A 19,155-nucleotide genomic window follows, 5' to 3' on the forward strand; every position below is an offset into this window, starting at 1 on the left:
AGAATTAATCAGAGGATCATATATTAGAGATTATAACACTACATACATTTAATACAAATCAAGTTCATTAATTCGAGTTATCTTTGTTGACGGAGAAATTTCAGCCAATTATTAAATGCCACATCACAAATTAAAAAATTATATTTAGGACCAATCACAAATTTACGTGTGTCTGAAATTAATTTTAAAATCGACGAATCAAATTATGGCGTGTCTCTCTTATGGTCGTCCAATGAAATCAACTAATTGGACTAAACCCATAAAGAGATTGGGCGAAGCCCATGACCCATTAAGCCTATGGCCCATATAAGACCCACCAAAGCTCTATAAATAGAGGGAGTCACCTCTCATTTGGGTCGGTCGGAAGAAGCTATAATAATTGGAGATTTATAGCACTCAGAATTGTCTACAATAATTCAGAGTCAATCGAAGCATTCAAAGCCAATAAGACTTGAAGAATTCGAGACTTGAAGAGTACGATACTTCAAGAACATTGGATCTTCTCTCCCCAAGCAACAATACTTGAAGACTCCATCAAACTGCAAAGTCTTTTTCAAATTGACTGAAGAACTTCAACAAGCTGCAAAGCCAAAGCATTTCACAATCTGCAAAGCCAAAGAACTTCACAAGCAGCAAAGCCGAAGAACTTCACACGCTGCAAAGTTGAAGAACTTCACGAGCGCAAAGTCGAAGACTTCAAAGATTCTTCAATAAGCTCAAAGCCGAAGACTTTTCAAAGTCTTCATCAAACTACAAGTCAAAGAACTTCATCAACAAGCTCAAAACCGAAGACTTCAAAGATCATTCGACAAGCAAGAAGCTGAAGGAATCAACCATTGATTCCACAGGCCCTTGAATTAAAGTTTACATTTGAGAGAATTAATCAGAAGATTATACATTAGAGATTGTAAAACCCACATACATAAATACATATACAAGTTTATTAATTCTAGTTTTCTCTTATTGAATTTCTCGTCGAACAAATTGGCACGCCTGGTGGGACATCTCTACCTCTCATCTCTTTCTCTCAAACCAAGAAGTAATGGCATCTAAGGAAGCTTCATCCACCATGGAAGAAAAGTTGGTGAAAATGGAGAAGAAACTTAACATGCTGATAAAAAATGGTTGAAGAGAGGGACTATAAGATTGCTTCCCTTATAAACCAGATCGAAATTCAAGATGTTATGAATGTTGCCGAGTCAAGCCAAAATCGTGTTGCGAAAGTCAACGACAAAAGAAAGAACATGATGCAAGAGGATTAACAGGAACACTCTATTTCAATTGCTTCATTGTCTGTCCAACATCTTCAAGATATGATCACAAATTCGATCAGAGCTCAATACGGCGGATCTTCTCAAAGAAAGCTCCCCAATGTACTCCAAGCCGTACACCAAAAGGATTGATGACTTGAGAATGACAATTGGATATCAGCCTCCGAAGTTTCAGCAATTCGACGGAAAGGGCAATCCTAAGCAAGATATTGCTCATTTCGTTGAGACATGTGAAAATGCTGGCACTCGAGGAGATCTACTCGTCAAACAATTTGTTCGAACATTAAAGGGCAACACTTTTGACTGGTACACAGATCTGGAGCCTGAATCTATCAACAATTGGGAGTAGTTGGAAAAAGAGTTCTTAAATCGCTTATACAGCACAAGGCGAACCGTAAGCATGACGAAACTCACCAACACCAAGCAACGAAAAGATGAACCTGTTGTTGACAACATCAATAGGGGGAGAGCTTTGAGTCTCGATTGCAAAGATCGACTGATTGAACTATCTGCTATCGAGTTGTGCATTCAAGGCGTGCATTGAGGACTTATCTACATCCTTCAAGGAATAAAACCCCGCACGTTTGAAGAATTAGCAACTCGCGCCCACGACATGGAGCTAAGTGTAGGATCAAATGGCAACACTAGAGGGGGGTGAATAGGGTTGCTTACCACTTTTTGAAAATTAAAAATAAATTTAAAGTAATGAACAATTATGCAACCAATAAAAGAAGATTAACAAGAAGAGGAAACATTGAGCAAAATATTTAAGTAAACCTATATGCAATCTACCAAGATTCAAAGTAGGTAAATACTGAATTTAAAAGAGAGAAGAGAAGAGAGTGGTGACACCGAGAAATTTTATAGTGGTTCGGAAATTCCTACTCCACTCCCCAAGACTCCTTCTTGGGTATTTTACTGCAGTGGCTCTCTTAATGGGTGAGAACCAAACCGATCGACCCTCTTTTTGTCCTAGGCTAAAGAGAAACCCAAAATCCTTTTTACTGGTTCAGGATCCAACCAATTTACTTTTCTCACAACCCAAGGTGCACCCACACCTTAATACAAAACCCAATTTGAAAATATAGAATTCAAAAACAAAGTAGATTACACAAATTTTGCACCAAAGTAATGGCTAAAAAGCCACACTCTAATGAATCTCTCACAAAAAAAAATTGAGCAAGTTATGTGTAGGAGAGAATGAAGATTTTGCAAAAGTTGAGAGGAGAATTTGAAAACAAATGATTTTGATTTGATAGTTGGTGTGTAGAATGATGGAATTTGATGGCTTTAAATAGAGTTTCTATGATGAATTTTGGCCATTGGATTTAGGGCAACAAAGGATGAATGGTATAGATTAAGATGTGAGGTAAGGAAATGAAATGAAAACATAATTATGGTGATTAAAAGAAATTGGTGGAGATTGAGAAATCATTGAGATTGTGAGTGATTGAGGAGATTGAGAGTGATTGAGGAGATTGAGAGAAATTGGTGGAAATTGATTTGTGGAGATTGAAAGCGCCACATGTCATCTTCTCATTTGTTCGATTGTTGGATGCCACGTCAGCATAAGTATGTCCTCTTGATGCCACATGTCAACTTCTAAGCGGTCCACTTGTCCATGTCACCCATCATGTAGGATTTGTCCACGTCACCCACTACGTAGAATTTTTCTCCTAACTTGTTTTGACCATAACTTCTTTGTTTAAACTCCGATTTGAATGATTTGACAGACATTTGTTTTGTCTTTTCGAGCTCTACACTATGAACACTTTGAAACACTCAAATTGTTAGTTTATACTTTGTTTGTGATCATCAAAATATTTGGTTTGATTGAAGCCATAAAGCTAACAATCTCCCCCTTTTTGATGATGACAAACCACTCAAGAAGACATGTTCACAAAGTGGCTATATTCTCCCCCTTTTGTTATTATCAAAAAAAAATTTCATGAAATTCAGCTCCCCCTTAATAAGATAATTATTGCATGGCAAAAAAAAAATTCTCCCCCTCAATCATAAATACAGAAAAATTCTCTCCCTAACAAATACATTTAGACAATTAAATGCGAAGGATGCCAAGTGCAAGTCTATTCCTACAAAATGCTTCTTCATTTAATGGTTTAGTAAGAATATCTGCTACTTGTTTTTCTGTGCAAACATAATTAAGTACAATATTTCCATTTTGCACATGTTCTCTAAGAAAATGATGTCGGATATCTATATGTTTTGTCCTAGAATGCTGAATGGGATTCTTGGTTAAATTTATGGAACTAGTATTATCACAAAAGATTGGAACATGTTCAAAATTTAAACCAAAATCACGTAATGTTTGTTTCATCCATAAAACTTGAGAGCAACAGCTAGCAGCAGCAGCAATATATTCAGCCTCAGTAGTAGATAATGCAACAAAATTTTGCTTTTTACTAAACCAAGACACTAAAGAGCTACCCAAAAACTGGCAAGTTCCACTAGTACTCTTCCTATCGGTTAAACTACCAGCAAAATCAGCATCGGAATAAGCAATTAAATCAAGAGATGCATTCTTAGGATACCATAAGCCTAAGTCAACAGTTCCAAGCAAGTATTTAAAAATTCTTTTAATAGCATGAAAATGTGATTCTTTAGGACATGATTGAAATCTAGCACACATGCATACACTGAACATAATATCCGGTCTACTTGCAGTTAAGTAAAGCAAGGATCCGATCATACCTCTATAAGCTTTTATATCTACATTTTTTACCTTTTTCATCTTTATCAAGCTTTGTTAGTGCTCATTGGAGTGTTTGCTATTTTGGCGTTATCGAACTTGAACCTCTTGAGCAGATCTCTTGTATATTTTTCTTGATTGATGAAGATTCCCTCTTTAAGTTGTTTGATTTGAAGCCCAAGGAAGAACTTGAGTTCTCCCATCATGCTCATCTCAAACTCACTGTGCATACACTTAGAGAATTCTTCACATAATGAAGTGTTAGTAGCACCAAAAATAATGTCATCTACATAAATTTGCACTAACAAAATATCATTTTCTTTGGTTTTAATAAAAAGTGTATTGTCAATAAGTCCCATTTTAAAACCTTGTTCAAGCAAAAATTTACTCAAACAGTCATACCAAGCTCTAGGAGCTTGTTTAAGACCATAAAAAGCTTTCTTTAATTTATAAACATGATTTGGATTTTCAACACTTTCAAAACCAGGAGGTTGTTCAACATATACTTCTTCCATTATAAAACCATTTAAGAAAGCACTTTTAACATCCATTTGATATAAAGTAAAGTTCTTATGAGATGCAAATGCAAACAACATTCTAATTGATTCAAGTCTAGCAACAGGAGCAAAAGTTTCCTCATAATCTATTCCTTCTTCCTGACTATATCCTTGTGCAACTAACCTAGCTTTATTTCTAACAATATTACCAGACTCATCCATTTTATTTCTAAAGACCCATTTAGTACCAATAACAGGATGATCATTAGGACGTGGGACTAATTCACAAACATTGTTTCTTTCGAACTGATTTAACTCATCTTGCATAGCAATTAACCAGAATTCATCAACTTCGGCTTCTTTAAAAGACTTTGGTTCAATTTGAGATACAAAAGCAACATTATTTAATGCATTTAAAGAAGATCGAGTTCTTACCCCTTGGGATACATCACCTATAATTAACTCCTTCGGATGGTGAATTGAGAAACTCCAATCCTTAGGAAGGGTTTCCTCTGGCACTTGTTGAGTCTCATTTACTACAACTTCCGAGTTATTATCTTTAAAGTTCAAATTCTCAAAAGGCATTTCTAACTCATCACTAGCTGGAACTTGATTAGTAGTAATATGAGATTCATAAAAAACAACATCCATTGACTCTTCAACTACAAGGGTTCTTTTATTAAAAACTCTATATGCTTTACTACATGCTGAATATCCTAAAAATATGCCAATATCAGTTTTTGACTCAAACTTTCCAAGTTTCTCTTTATTTTTTAAAATAAAACATTTGCAACCAAAAACTTTGAAATAACTGATATTAGGAATTTTATCATTAAAAAGCTCATAAGGGGTTTTATTCAAAATTGGCCTTATTAAAACACGGTTCATCACATAAGAGGCAGTATTAACAGCTTCAGCCCAAAAATATTTTGGTAAATTATACTCATTTAACAAAGAAGTAGCTAATTCTTGCAAAGAGCGATTTTTCCTTTCTACAACACCATTTTGTTGTGGTGTTCTTCGAGAAGAAAAATCATGAGAAAAACCATTTTCATCACAAAATTTTTCAAAAGCTACATTATCAAATTCTCCTCCATGATCACTTCTATTTTTTGAAATCATAAAACCTTTTTCATTTTGAATTTTCTTTGAAAAACTAATAAATGCTTTTATGGCCTCATCCTTATGAGATAAAAATAAAACCCAAGTAAATCTTGAAAAATCATCAACTATAACAAAAGCATAATGTTTTCCATTTAGACTTGCAACTCTAGTAGGTCCGAATAGATCCATATGTAATAATTGCAAAGGCCTAGAAGTAGAAACCATTTTCTTTGCTTTATAGGATGACTTAGTTTGTTGACCCATTTGACATGCATCACAAACTTGCAGTTAAATATGCTCAAAGTCATTGCATGGTCAAAATGTAGAAGAATTTGCAAATACATATTTCATAAATGTGGAAGAAGTCGACGATTCAAAAGAAATCAAACAAAAGACTTCTGTCTTTGATCGCATCAAGCCTTCAACTACTCGAGCTTCAGTCTTCCAAAGAATGAGTATGGCCGCGATGAAAGAAGAAAATCAATGTATGCCTCGATCTTCAGTCTTCCAAAGGTTAAGTGTCTCCATATCAAGAAAGAATCAAGCTTCAACATACACTTTTGATCATCTTAAAGTGGGGGCAAATGATCGAAACAAAGGAAAGATGAAGATCTTGTGATACGCGACAACCCAAGCGTATTGAGCTACTCGAGCCACAAGCCACTTGAATCCAATCGTATAGTTGGTTCAACCAGAAAGGCCAAGGTTAGAGGGATTACCTTTGCAGTCGTTACCTTGAGCAGACAGATGACTTACTATGCTCGAGGCCGGAAACACTTCACGAGTTTGATGACCAATCAAACAAGCATGCTCCGAGGGGTTCAAATACGAAGGCCTAAGTTCAACCACACAAAGGGATTCGAAATTTGAGGGAGGTTTGCACAAGGCAATGAGAGAAACACTCAACTCTATTGATTCAATTCAAAAATTCTAAGGTGTCGAACAAAGAAGGGGTACATGCCTTTATATAGGACAAGGCCCTCGGCCTTTTAAAGAAAATAACAAATTAAAAAAAAAAACTAAAATTGATAAATTCCCTAAAAGTCTAAAACTTGCCTAAAAAGTGAATTTTAAAAATGATAAATAAAACAAATAAATCAAAGATAAAATCCAAAACAAATCTCCCAAGAATAAATCAAAATGTTAAGGAAATATATTCCTTAATTGGGAGGAGTGGTGTAACGCCCCGAGTCCCTCAGGTTAGTTAGTTTCGAATAAGGAGATTTTCATTTAATTTTAAATTAAACTTTAATCAAATTTATATTTATCGAGCTCCCTGTGGTTAGTTTTATCTTAAGTTGGGATGAGTTTCTTTTCTCTTGGGCTTGGTTATGTTGGGCTTTTTGGGTTGGTTTGGTTTTAAAACAAAGGAAAAGAAAATTAATAAAAAGAAAAGAAAACAAATCTAGGGTTTCATCTCTTTCTCCTATCCCACCCCTCTAGTCGCCACACCCCCTTCTCTATTTTCCGGTAGCCCGTACCCCTCCTCCGGCGACGACGGCAGCAGCGACACATCCTTGGCAGCAGCGTGAACCTTCAAGCCGGCGATCGGCGACCCAGCCCCCACGGCGGTGTTCTCTCTCGACGGTGGCGACCATTGCAGCAGGCACGGCTTCTTTTCGGCGTCGTTGGTAGCAGCAGCTGCGGCAGGTGGCGGGGAGTAGCAGGTCGTGCGATTTTCTTTTTCCTCCGGCGACGTGTTCTGCGGCGAATGGTCCAGCGTTCTCCATGAACTCCGGCGATCTGCAACGACCAAGATCTGCCAGCACCGGTTTCCTGCAGCGTTCCTCGCGGTGGCGCACGACGAACGGATCAGATCCACGGCAGCCTCGACGACCTGCTGCTACGACCTCATTCTCCGACGAACAGCAACTCCGGCGGCCACGAACGACGACGATCCCTCAGTATCGAGCAAAAGCAGCCACTCGAGTAACAAAACCAGCGGTGGGATTTGTGCGTTACAGCAGCGTTTTTAGGACGTTTGGCGGTGACCCACATCCATTCGAAGCCCGATTTAGGCTACCCACACCTTGGCGAGCTAGATTTAAGTTACCCACACCTATACGAAGTCAATTTTGTGGTAATGAGTCATTTGAACCCTCTTAGAATTGATTTCGAAGGCTGAATAGTATATGTAACTTGCTGTTTTTTTTCTGTTTTAGTGCCTAGGTGTGAGATTGACGCAAAACTTAGGGGCGCGGTTGTGAGTAAGTAGACAAGGGGCGTGTGCGTGCGTTAATGTGTGCTACTTGGTCTCTAATGTGCTGTTTCGTGCTGTTTAATATTGATTTTTATACGCTATTGTGCTAGGTAACTCTCGTTTGTGTTAATCTGTATACTTGGTGTAGCGTTAAATATTCGTCGGTGATAATGGTGGAATTTTGCCTTGCTAAACTGCTGAAAATTGTTGTGGATGATGTATGTTTATAAAGGATGCACGTTAAAATAGAATTATTATCATTATGCTTTCTTATGATGTGGGCGTGCTTGTATAGTTTATATAAACGTTTCTTTATGTTGCGAGCGTGCTGGTCTGAGTCATATTAGTTTCTTATGAGATGTGGGTGTAATAGAAGCATATTTTCGGACCCTGTTCGCAGGCTAGGGGTTGATGTGGAGTTGGTTATGATAAGGAACGTTGGATTCTTGGGGAAAGTGAATGGGTGAGTGTCAGGGCCTCGAGTATAAATGGTCGGGGGCTGATACGTCACTAATTGAGTATCGAGGCCTCGGAGAAAAATGGTCGAGGGTCGATGCGAGGAGTCTTTTTGGAAGGAAAACTATTGGGGCCTTGGGTAAAAATGGTCAAGGGCCGATAGATGGTGAAGTCATCGGGGCCTTGGGTAAAAATGGTCGAGGGTCGATGCAGTAGTGTCGGGGCTCTGGGTAAAAATGGTCAGGGGCCGACTCTACTCGAAGGAGTTAGCTGTGGAAGGCTAGGATAGCTGTGATAAGCGTAGAGGTGCTTGAGATGTTAGAGAGACTCGAGGTTGGTAACTAATTCGTTCATGGTTGTGGTTGTCGCCGAACTTGATAGAGTGTGTCTATGTTTGATTGCATAATGTGATGAAGAGCATGACTATGAATGTTTCATGATTTTGTGTGAGCATGATGTTTGTGTGTTGTTGGTGAGGGCTACTTACGGAGTATATTTTATATACTCACCCCCCTCTACAATTATTGTTTCAGGTGAAGGATTCGTTGGCGACCATGGTGATGAGACGGAGATGACATGACGCGTGAGGACCATAGGCTGCGTAGTTACTTTTGCTTAGCTTAGGTTTAGATGGTTAAGACCTTATGGTTTGGTCAATAAACTATTTGTTCTTATTTGAATAATTGGGAGGTTCCCACTCGTTGTCTACTTTATTTCGGAATATATGTTTATTTTAGTTTTCTTCCATTCATTGAGTTTGCCTAGTTGGAATAATAAAGTTGCCTCATGAGGTTGTCCACGGATGATGTTTGATTTATATTCTATAGAGTTGATTCATTGGTAAATTGATGAGAGTTGAAGCTTTATTTTATATATTTATTTCACAGGGAGTTGTCATCTCGTATTTGGTGTTAAGTTTAGACAGGTGGGTAGTTAACGTGACCTAGAAGTGTGTGGGAAGTTCTGAGGCGTTACAATTGGTATCAGAGCTGAGTTGTTCCTGTAGACTGTCCTAGAATCTAGGTCGATAGTGTATGGTCCTTGTCAGTCTCTTTGTCATCACCAGGTACGTTTCCTAGTTCAGTTTGTTCGATCATGAATGCTTTAAATTGCTTATGGTTGAGATATCATTGTTGTCTGATATTAGAGAAGTTAGCATGTTTCCTTGGTTCATTATATAGACTTGCTTGAACTTTGCACTTGTGTTGTGCCCCGGTTAGGGTGATAATGACCTTGGTGCTCTGTTCTTTTAGACAATGGCTTTCCGGCGGAACACGAGAGCTCACAACTATGAGGATCCGAATCCTAGGGGTGAGGGAGCAGCGGATCGAAATGTTCCCCCGACAGTTCCTGGAGGGGTAACACCCCCGGTCCCTCAGGCAGCTCCTCAGGGAGTTCCCCAGGTGAATCCCCAGGTGGCGTTGCTAGCTGAGGCATTGCAAGTACTACTAGATAATGCGAATGGAGCCGGTGGAGCTCAAGTGCAGCAGCCTCGTCGGGCACAAATTCCGCAAGATGAGGTTCAGTTTATCAGGGATTTCAAACGCTTTGGGCCACCCGTTTTCAACGGGGTGAGTGAGAGGCTTACTGCGGCCGAGGAATGGGTCAGGGAGCTAGAAGCCCTTTATGTGTATTTGGGATGCTCTGACGATTTCAAGGTCCGGGGATAAGTTTTTATGCTTCGGGGAGAAGCAGTAAATTGGTGGGAGTCGGTGGCGGCAGCGGAGGATCACGCCAACGTACCCGTCACGTGGGCAAGATTTAAGGACCTACTTTATGAGTACTATTTCCCCGTGACTGTCAGGAATGAAAAACGGGCAGAGTTTCTCCGTCTCACTCAAGGGAGCCTAACCGTGGCTCAATACAAAAGGAAGTTCACTGAGCTGTCCCGTTTTGGAATGCAATATATTCCTACTGAGCAATTAAAGATCGACAAGTTCATCGACGGTTTGCGTAGGGAGATCAAGGGGCTACTTATTCTCAAGGAATCAACTACATACGCAGCGGCAGTCAGATGTGCGTTGGTTATGGACAAATGTCTCGAGGAGCCTCAGTCTCAGCAGGTAATGGGCTCCAGCTCAGGGGTCAAGAGGAAATTTGCATCGTTCTCCTCCAGTCAATCCTCAATAGGACACCAGCACTATGTGCAAAGGCAGACTGCTCCTCCGGGGTGCCCCTCTTGTAAGAAGAACCATGCTGGACCATGTTGGTTGGGAAAAAGAATATGTTTCAGGTGCCAGAAGGAAGGACATTTCGCAAGGGAGTGTCCGATGACCGGCTCGAATACCCAAGCGTTAGGCCAGAAGACCCCTACGGCAGCTGCAGCTCAAGGTGGAACCCAGAGGGCGCGCGTCTTCGCTCTCACCAGGGGGGATGTTGAGCATGCCGAGGCGGTGGTCACAGGGACTATTTTAGTGCTTAGTATGCCTGCTTACGCATTATTTGACTCTGGATCTAGTCATTCTTTCATTGCTTCTACCTTTGTTCAACATGCGGACCTAGAGCTAGAATCGTTAGGCTTTTTGTTGTCGGTATCCACACCGTCAGGATCTGTGTTGGTCACTAGTCAAGTTGTGAAAGGGGGTCAGCTCTCTTTCGATGGTCAGACCTTGGAGGTAAAGTTAATTCAACTGGATATGCAGGATTTCGATGTGATACTAGGCATGGATTGGTTAGCTGCTAACGAGGCTAATATTAATTGCTCGAAGAAGGAAGTTAATTTTCGCTTGCCCTCCGGACAAAACTTTACCTTTAAAGGAGTTAAGGCCGGGGTCCCAAGGGTGGTGCGGCATTGAAGGCCAGCTATCTTCTCCAGCGTGGTGCTTGGGCCTATTTGGCTAGCGTTGTGGATGCAAGGAAGGTTGTGCCAAGCATTGAGGCGGTTCGTGTGGTTAATGAGTTCACTGACGTGTTCCCTGAGGACCTCCCCGGCTTGCCTCCGTTTCGCGAAGTGGACTTTTGTATAGAGTTGCTGCCAGGGACGGCCCCATCTCGAAAGCACCATATCAAATGGCTCCGGCAGAGTTGAAAGAGCTGAAGTTACAGTTAGAAGAATTACTCGACAAGGGTTTCATCCGCCCAAGCGTGTCCCCTTGGGGTGCGCCCGTGCTCTTTGTTAAGAAGAAAGACGGTTCTATGCGACTTTGTATAGACTACAGGGAACTACACAAAGTTACGGTTAAGAATAAGTATCCCCTACCACGCATTGATGACCTTTTTGATCAGCTTCAGGGAGCGAAAGTGTTCTCGAAGATAGACTTGCGTTCGGGGTACCACCAGTTAAGGTTAAAGGAGGCCGACATTCCAAATCAGCGTTCAGAACGAGGTATGGGCACTATGAGTTTATCGTGATGTCTTTTGGACTCACAAATGCTCCGACAGCCTTTATGGATCTAATGAATCGGGTTTTTAGGGATTTTTTAGATTCATTTGTTATTGTGTTTATCGATGACATCCTGATTTACTCCAAGACTGAGGAGTGTCACGAGGAGCATCTCAGGCAGGTTTTGACTACACTACGAGAAAATAAGTTGTATGCAAAGTTTTCAAAGTGTGAGTTTTGGCTGGACAAAGTGGCTTTCCTAGGCCACATAGTCACCAGGGATGGTATTGCAGTAGACCCCGCCAAGGTAGAGGCTGTTAGCAATTGGCCAAGACCTAGTTCAGTTACAGAGATTCGTAGTTTCCTCGGCTTGGCTGGTGACTACAAGAAGTTCATCCAAAATTTCTCTCGTTTTGCAGCACCGTTGACGCAGTTGACTCGTAAGAATGCTACCTTCACTTGGAGCAGCGAGTGTGAGGAGACTTTTCAAGAACTAAAGAAACGTTTGGTGTCTGCACCGGTGTTAACTGTCCCCGATGGAACGGGAGGTTTGGTGGTTTACAGTGACGCCTCGCGAAAGGGCTTGGGATGTGTTCTGATGCAACATGGGAAGGTTATAGCTTATGCTTCTCGACAGCTGAAGGTGCATGAGCTTAACTACCCCACTCATGACTTAGAGCTAGCAGCAGTGGTTTTCGCCTTAAAGTTATGGAGGCACTACCTTTACGGAGAAAGAATTCAGGTCTTCACTGATCATCAGAGTTTGAAGTACCTTTTCACTCAGAAGGAGCTTAACTTAAGACAGAGACGGTGGCTAGAGTTGGTGAAGGACTATGATTGTGAGATTAGTTACCATCCGGGTAAAGCGAACGTTGTGGCCGATGCTCTTAGTAGAAAGGCGGCAAGTGTGGCATCTTTAGTAGCGGCCTGCAGTCCAATGCACAACGAGTTGGAACGCTTGGAGGTGGAGCGACGGTGGATGATGTCTCAGCGTTGTTGGCTCGACTCTTAGTGGAACCTAGCCTGAGACAGAGGATCATTGTTGCCCAAAAGAAAGATCCTAGCTTGGCCAAAGGCTTTAGTATGGTGGGACATGGAGATTTCACTCTTTCGGGTGAGGCAGCTTTGCTTTTTCACGGAAGGTTGTGTGTGCCAAAAGATTATTCTTTGAGGAAGGACTTACTGGGAGAGGCACACAATGCTCCATACTCGGTTCATCCAGGAAGCACCAAAATGTATCAAGACCTCAAGAAACATTATTGGTGGCATAACATGAAGAGGGAAATAGCTCAGTTTGTTAGCAAGTGTTTGACATGCCAGCAGGTAAAGGCTTTAAGGCAGAGACCTGCTGGATTGTTGCAACCTTTGAGCATACCAGTTTGGAAGTGGGACGATGTGGCGATGGACTTCATTACAGAACTACCAAGGATGGTTAAGGGATTTACTGTGATTTGGGTAGTTGTAGATCGTTTGACCAAGTCTGCTCACTTTATTCCCGACAAGGCCACGTATACAGTAGAAAAATGGGCGGAACTGTATTTACAGGAAATTGTCAGGCTCCATGGTATACCTGTATCCATAGTGTCCGATCGCGACCCGCGTTTAACCTTGACTTTTTGGCGGAGTTTACACAAGTCCCTTGGCACTAAGTTGGACTTTAGCACAGCGTTTCATCCCCAAACTGATGGTCAAACGGAGCGTTTGAACCAGGTTTTAGAGGACATGCTTAGAGCTTGCATGTTAGACTTTGGTGGTGGTTGGGACAAGTATCTCTACCTAATAGAGTTCGCTTATAATAACAGTTTTCAGGCCACGATTGGGATGGCTCCATACGAGGCACATTATGGGAAGAAGTGTCGGTCTCCGGTTAATTGGGACGAAGTCGGAAAAAATAGTCCTCTTGGGACCGGATTTGATGCAGGTGACTAACAGTGCCATTCAAAAGATTAGGGGAAGGATGCAAATCGCTCAGAGCCGTCAGAAGAGTTATGCAGACATCAAGCGTAAGGAACTCGAGTTTGTGGTAGGTGAGCGGGTGTTTCTTCGTGTGGTACCCGTGAAGGGAATTTTACGTCTTGGGAAGAAGGGGAAGCTCAGTGCAAGGTTCATTGGGCCTTTTGAGATTTTGGAACGTATCGGCCTAGTCGCGTATAGGTTGGCTTTGCCACCATCGTTGGCAGTTCACAATGTGTTTCACATGTCCATGCTGAGGAGGTACATTCATGACCCTTCGCACGTTTTAGATCCTGAACCATTACAACTAGATGAGTCTTTGTGCTACGAAGAGGTACCTGTCAAAATTTTGGCAAAAGAAACCAAGTTGTTAAGGAATTAGACGATTCGCACACTTCTAGGTCACGTTAACTACCCACCTATCTAAACTTAACACCAAACACGAGATGACAACTCCCTGTGAAATAATTATATAAAATAAAGCTTCAACTCTCATTGTTCGTATAGGTAGTGACTATCAATTTTTTTTAACCCTTTATTGACCATTCTTCAATAATCTCAGGATCTCTCTCATTCGGATGTGGTATCGGTTCATTCATATACCCCTCCTCTCGGGCGTCACATGCCCACCAGCTTCCGCCTTGGTTCGTCCCCGAACCACATCTTACTGGGAGAGGTTCCGCTCTGATACCATCTGTAACGCCCCAGGCCCAGGATTCGGAATCCAGTTTCGGCACCTCTCTGCCCCGGCATTCCCCTTCGACCTGGCTGCGCCACCGTCAAGAGAGAACACCGCCGTGGGGGCTGGGTCGCCGATCGCCGGCTTGAAGGTTCACGCTGCTGCCGAGGATGCGTCGTTGCTGCCGTCGTGGCCGGAGGAGGGTTACGGGCTACCGAAAAATAGAGAAGGGGGGTGTGGCGGCTAGAGGGGTGGGATAGGAGAAAGAGATGAAACCCTAGATTTGTTTTCTTTTCTTTTTATTAATTTTCTTTTCCTTTGTTTTAAAACCAAACCAACCCAAAAAGCCCAACATAACCAAGCCCAACAGAAAAGAAACCCATCCCAACTTAAGATAAAACCAACCACACGGAGTTTGATATATATAAATTTAATTAATGTTTAATTTAAAATTAAATGAAAATCTCCTGATTCGTGACTAACTAACTTGAGGGACTCGGGGCGTTACATGTGGGCGGCAAGGTAGTGCAGGGCGCGCGTTGGGTTGGGCAGACAGGCGGGGTGCGCGTGTGGGGCTGGGAGGACAGGCGGGCCGCGCACGCGGGGCTGGGTGGCACGCTGGGCAGAGGCGCACTGGGGCTGGTGCTGGCACTAAGGCATGCGCACGGGCGCTGGGGGAAGGCGCTCGAGTGCACGTGGGCGTGGGGCAAGGGCGCTGGTACGAGGGCGCGCACAGGGCGCTGGCACTTGGTGGGCACCATAGGCGCTAGGTGGCAATGTGCTGGCGGCATAGGCGGCAAGGCTTTTGGGCGTGGACTCACGGGCGGCTGACATAGGCGTGGGCGAGCGGCAGCGCGCGTATAGCAGGGTAGTTGTGAGGTTGGCGGCGCGGTGTGCGCGGTGTCATGGTCGTACACTTTTCAGCTGTGCGGCGCCATGATCTAAGCTCGACCATGGCCAGTCTTACGGGGAACTCTAGTCCCAATCCACTTTTCGCGCCCTTTGTGCCTTCGTCGGACCTTAGGCGAGGTTCTTTCTTCCTCGATCGAGCTTCACTTGCAGCGGAATTCTAACTTATCTCGGCAATGTACGTCGCCCGTACGTGCATTTAAACTTTATCTTGACTCTAACCGGCTTGTCTCTAAACTAGGCCAAGTCCCATGGCTCTACCTTGCCTCTACTATAGGTCAAGGTCTTCTAAACGCGACGTCGCAACTTGTTTTCAACCATCTTGGTTCTCAACCATTCGGTCGTCCCGCTCCTACGATGAGCCAGAACCTTACCGGGATGAGTTCTGACCCATAACGAGGTCAGAACGAACTTAAAACGTCAACCGGGAACAACCGGGAGATTCCTGCCGCTTAACTATGTCAAAACTAGCTTATCAGGCCCATCGGACGCCTCCTACAGAGAAACTAGTCAACAACGGGCTAAACGACCTTACCGGGTACTACCGGGATGATTCTTGCCGACTTTCGGACAAGGAATGACTAAACTTGGCAACCGGGATGAGTCTTGCCGCTTACCGGGCCAAGACTAGCTTTTTCTCACTTATCGGGTGCCCACCGGTACTGTAGGATGCCACCCCGAGCATCAGGATGTCATCGAGCTTCGCTGCTCACTTGGGCATGCATACCGAGAACCGACCCATGGACTTGTATTTATGATTGGGACCTTTCGGACATCCATCCATCCGGACATAATCGAAGCACGACGACTCCCACGCCCGTGCCTTGTCTTTCGAGCATACCATACCACATAATGGTCCCTATGTGTAACCTCCAGCCCATGGGACGAGGTGCAATGCCGACACACCCGTGCCGTCCGACACTGTCCTTGAGATTCCCATTCTCGAAGGAAAACGCCCAAGACCTTGTCTTGCAACGCTCACCCGCGCCATGACATACGCATGTACCATGGGGTAGCTCACTTAGGCCACAGGACCCAGGGGTGGTGGAGAGCTGACACCATGCCTCCCTTTAAGGTACTTTCTAAGGCATTCTTGGTTTGGCAGACATGTACGTGCAAAGTGGCGAGGAGTCACTCACCAACGTAGAGCGCACGTCTGAAGTTTGATTGACACGAAACTTGGCGTACTTGCATATCTCACTTATATGCATCTAACTCTAAAGCCGCTCGTCCAAACTCTCGACGAACCCCGACTTCTAGGGTCATGGCCCGGGGCCCCAACTGGCTCCTGTTGAGCTTGTCACCAACACCACTGACATCGCCTTCGCATTGCATTATGTGTATGCCTTCTCTAGGCATTCTTGTGCACATCCATGGGGTGTGATAGGTGATGCACTATCCTCCTTGGTCGCATCACGACACTTCTCTCTCGGCCGTCAACATGACCCGACGGGCGACACATGAGTATCGCCACCACTTGTCCACTACGTGGGCATCATAACCTACTCTCTACTAGTATGGTTGTGACACGCGGCAGAGGCGCGCGCGGATGGGCGTGCGTCTGGCGGTGCTTGCGTGCGCCTGTCCTATGCGCTTGGCAAGGCACACTCGTGCTATGGGTTCCTCACTTGGTCGCACCTTGATGAGACACCGATGCTGGATCTTGGTGCTTTCATTCCCTCCTTCTTGTATGGAGCCAATATAGTTTTGCACGTATTTTTTCATGGCTCCTTGAAGCTTTTTGGCTCGGGCTCTCGTGATTGGTCCTTGTGGTAAGCTTGGTAGCTTTATGATCAAATCATCTTAGAGACGAAAAAAAATTGATGGCAAAAAGATTCACAACCTTGTTTCTTCACATATGAAGAGAAAATTCTCTCTTGTCATAAATACATAAGGTTGCTCGAAAGTGAAGCAAAGTCTTGTCATTTCAACCAATTCTACAAATGAAGGATATGGTCAAGATCATGACATTTGAAATGTAACGGTCCTTCTCGTAAGAGCCTAAACTGCATGATACTCCTAGCCCACATGAGTCTAAAAGGTGAACGGTAAAAAAAAAAAATCAAATGAACTACGTTATGACTTGATCCCTCTCTTTAAAAGGGTACGTAGGCAGCTTAAATAAAACTTTAAGTTTAGTCCAAGTTCAAAAAAAAAAAAAAAAAAGAATGGCGATGCCACAATGACATTGCAGGACAAATATGTTCAACCTTATCAGGAATGACAACACGGTGTCAACTTTTTGAAGGCTAGTTCTGCAGCAGAATGAAGGATGATCATCGGGGGCATAAAACATCAAAGTAGTTTTTGCTCCTCATGATGAAGGGATTGAATCACAAGCGGAAGCGGTTGATTGTTTGTGATTCAACTCGGTTTAAAACGATACAATACCGGTTTTAAAAAACATAACCTTTCTATTAAAAGTGAGGTTAAGCCTTACGGGAGGAAGATAACTTACATTTGAAGACCGTTAGGAATTCTTCTTCCTCGAACCCAAATTTCAATTTGGCACGTAGAAAGGAACACAATCGCACGAACGATAAGTTAGACACTACCACTTAGCAACCTTGCTAAAACTCTAGGATCAAGAACCCGGAATGTGAGATCCTTTCTTGGAGAAGGGAAACAACCTTAGGGAATTAAAGGAACTTTGTAATGGAATGAGAGAGAGAATAATAAACGGTATAAATTTCTCTAGGAAAAACCATCTTACACAATGATCTCTCTGTGTTTTTAACAAAATAGGGAAGAGGGAGCCACCTCACCACTCCCCAACAAAAAGTAAATATGTTAATTATGGTAAAACATAATTGACATATATTTAATTTAATAAATCAATTAAATTAAATTAAAACTGTTTTAATTTAATTAATAATTAATTAAATCTAATTTAATTAATTAATCAAATTTAATTTGATTAAATCATATTTAATTAAATTAAATTATATTTGAATCATATTCCAAATATACATTTCCCTCCTGACCTATGGTATTTAATATGAATCTAATTCATATTAAACTTTAACCTATAACATTAAACTTTAATGTGTAGTTTCAATATGAATCCAATTCATATTATTATCTCATAATATATTGATACATTATATTAAATTGTGTCATACATAATTAACTTAAATTCCCTTTAATTAAATTTGAACAATTAAAATTCCTTCAAAGACTCAATGTTCTTAATTACCATTTACGAGCTAGCAAGGGGACCTAATAGACCTATAGATCAGAAGCTCCAACGTTACGAGATTAATTGGTTAAACTCATTAACCACCTTAATCAACATACGTTAACTACGAGTTACTTCACTAAAAACCCACAGCTGAACTCTTCTCACTATAGAATATTTCTGTGTCCACGGATATCGACCATTAACGGCAAGTCAATCCTTCACGAGTGTCCTACCCCTGTGTTACATCTTGTATCTTAAGTACCGCTAATCCTCTAATGAACAACCCGGTTATGGTCCGACCAATAACCGGAAGTCCCTATCGGGCCAATGAGAGGGTGGGGCCCATTGTTCAAGTCCCGGAGTCAGCACTAAAGGGAACACTCATCTACTCTCATAAAGTCGAGGAGGAGTGAATTCCATCTTATGTAGTTACGTTCTCAACTTCCCACTTGGTCTCGTCCCCAAAATAGTGGGAATGTTGAGTCGGCGACTTGGGCCACTCTCACCCATACATATCAAAGAACGAGCCCTCACGGGCAGGAGTCCATAACTCACTCAGGATTGAGAATGAGTTGCCTGGTCATCCTATGAAATAGCAATTTATTAGTCAACGGTGTTACATCTAAAAATTGGCTATTTCGTGGTTCGGTCTTATACAAACTCATTGTATAGGATACCCCCACTCACATGTCTCCACACGAACGACCTGGACCGGGTCGTCTGTAACATTTACAAAGTGGGGTGTATCCATAGTGTTGCCAGGATAAGATACCCAACCTTATCCATATACTATAGATCCTTTTGGTTATTCCTGGGACATTATCCATTTATATATCGATGGTATATCAAATATATATCCGGTATATATACTGT

General features: G+C 42.4%; 1 protein-coding gene across 1 annotated transcript; it reads left to right on the plus strand.

Annotated features, from left to right (window-relative positions):
* Positions 1-9,914: 9,914 nt before the first annotated feature.
* LOC111023035 (uncharacterized) lies at positions 9,915-13,895 on the plus strand. The gene is given in 6 exon segments (XM_088117437.1): positions 9,915-10,925; positions 11,018-11,225; positions 11,228-11,305; positions 11,533-12,431; positions 13,196-13,426; positions 13,482-13,895. Coding segments are annotated over 6 exon segments (2,841 nt in total).
* The last annotated feature ends 5,260 nt before the right edge of the window (positions 13,896-19,155 follow it).

Source organism: Momordica charantia (assembly GCF_013281855.1).
Source record: "Momordica charantia cultivar OHB3-1 chromosome 9 unlocalized genomic scaffold, Mcharantia_2.0 BLBB01000009.1, whole genome shotgun sequence".
In the NCBI taxonomy this organism is placed as follows: domain Eukaryota; kingdom Viridiplantae; phylum Streptophyta; class Magnoliopsida; order Cucurbitales; family Cucurbitaceae; genus Momordica; species Momordica charantia.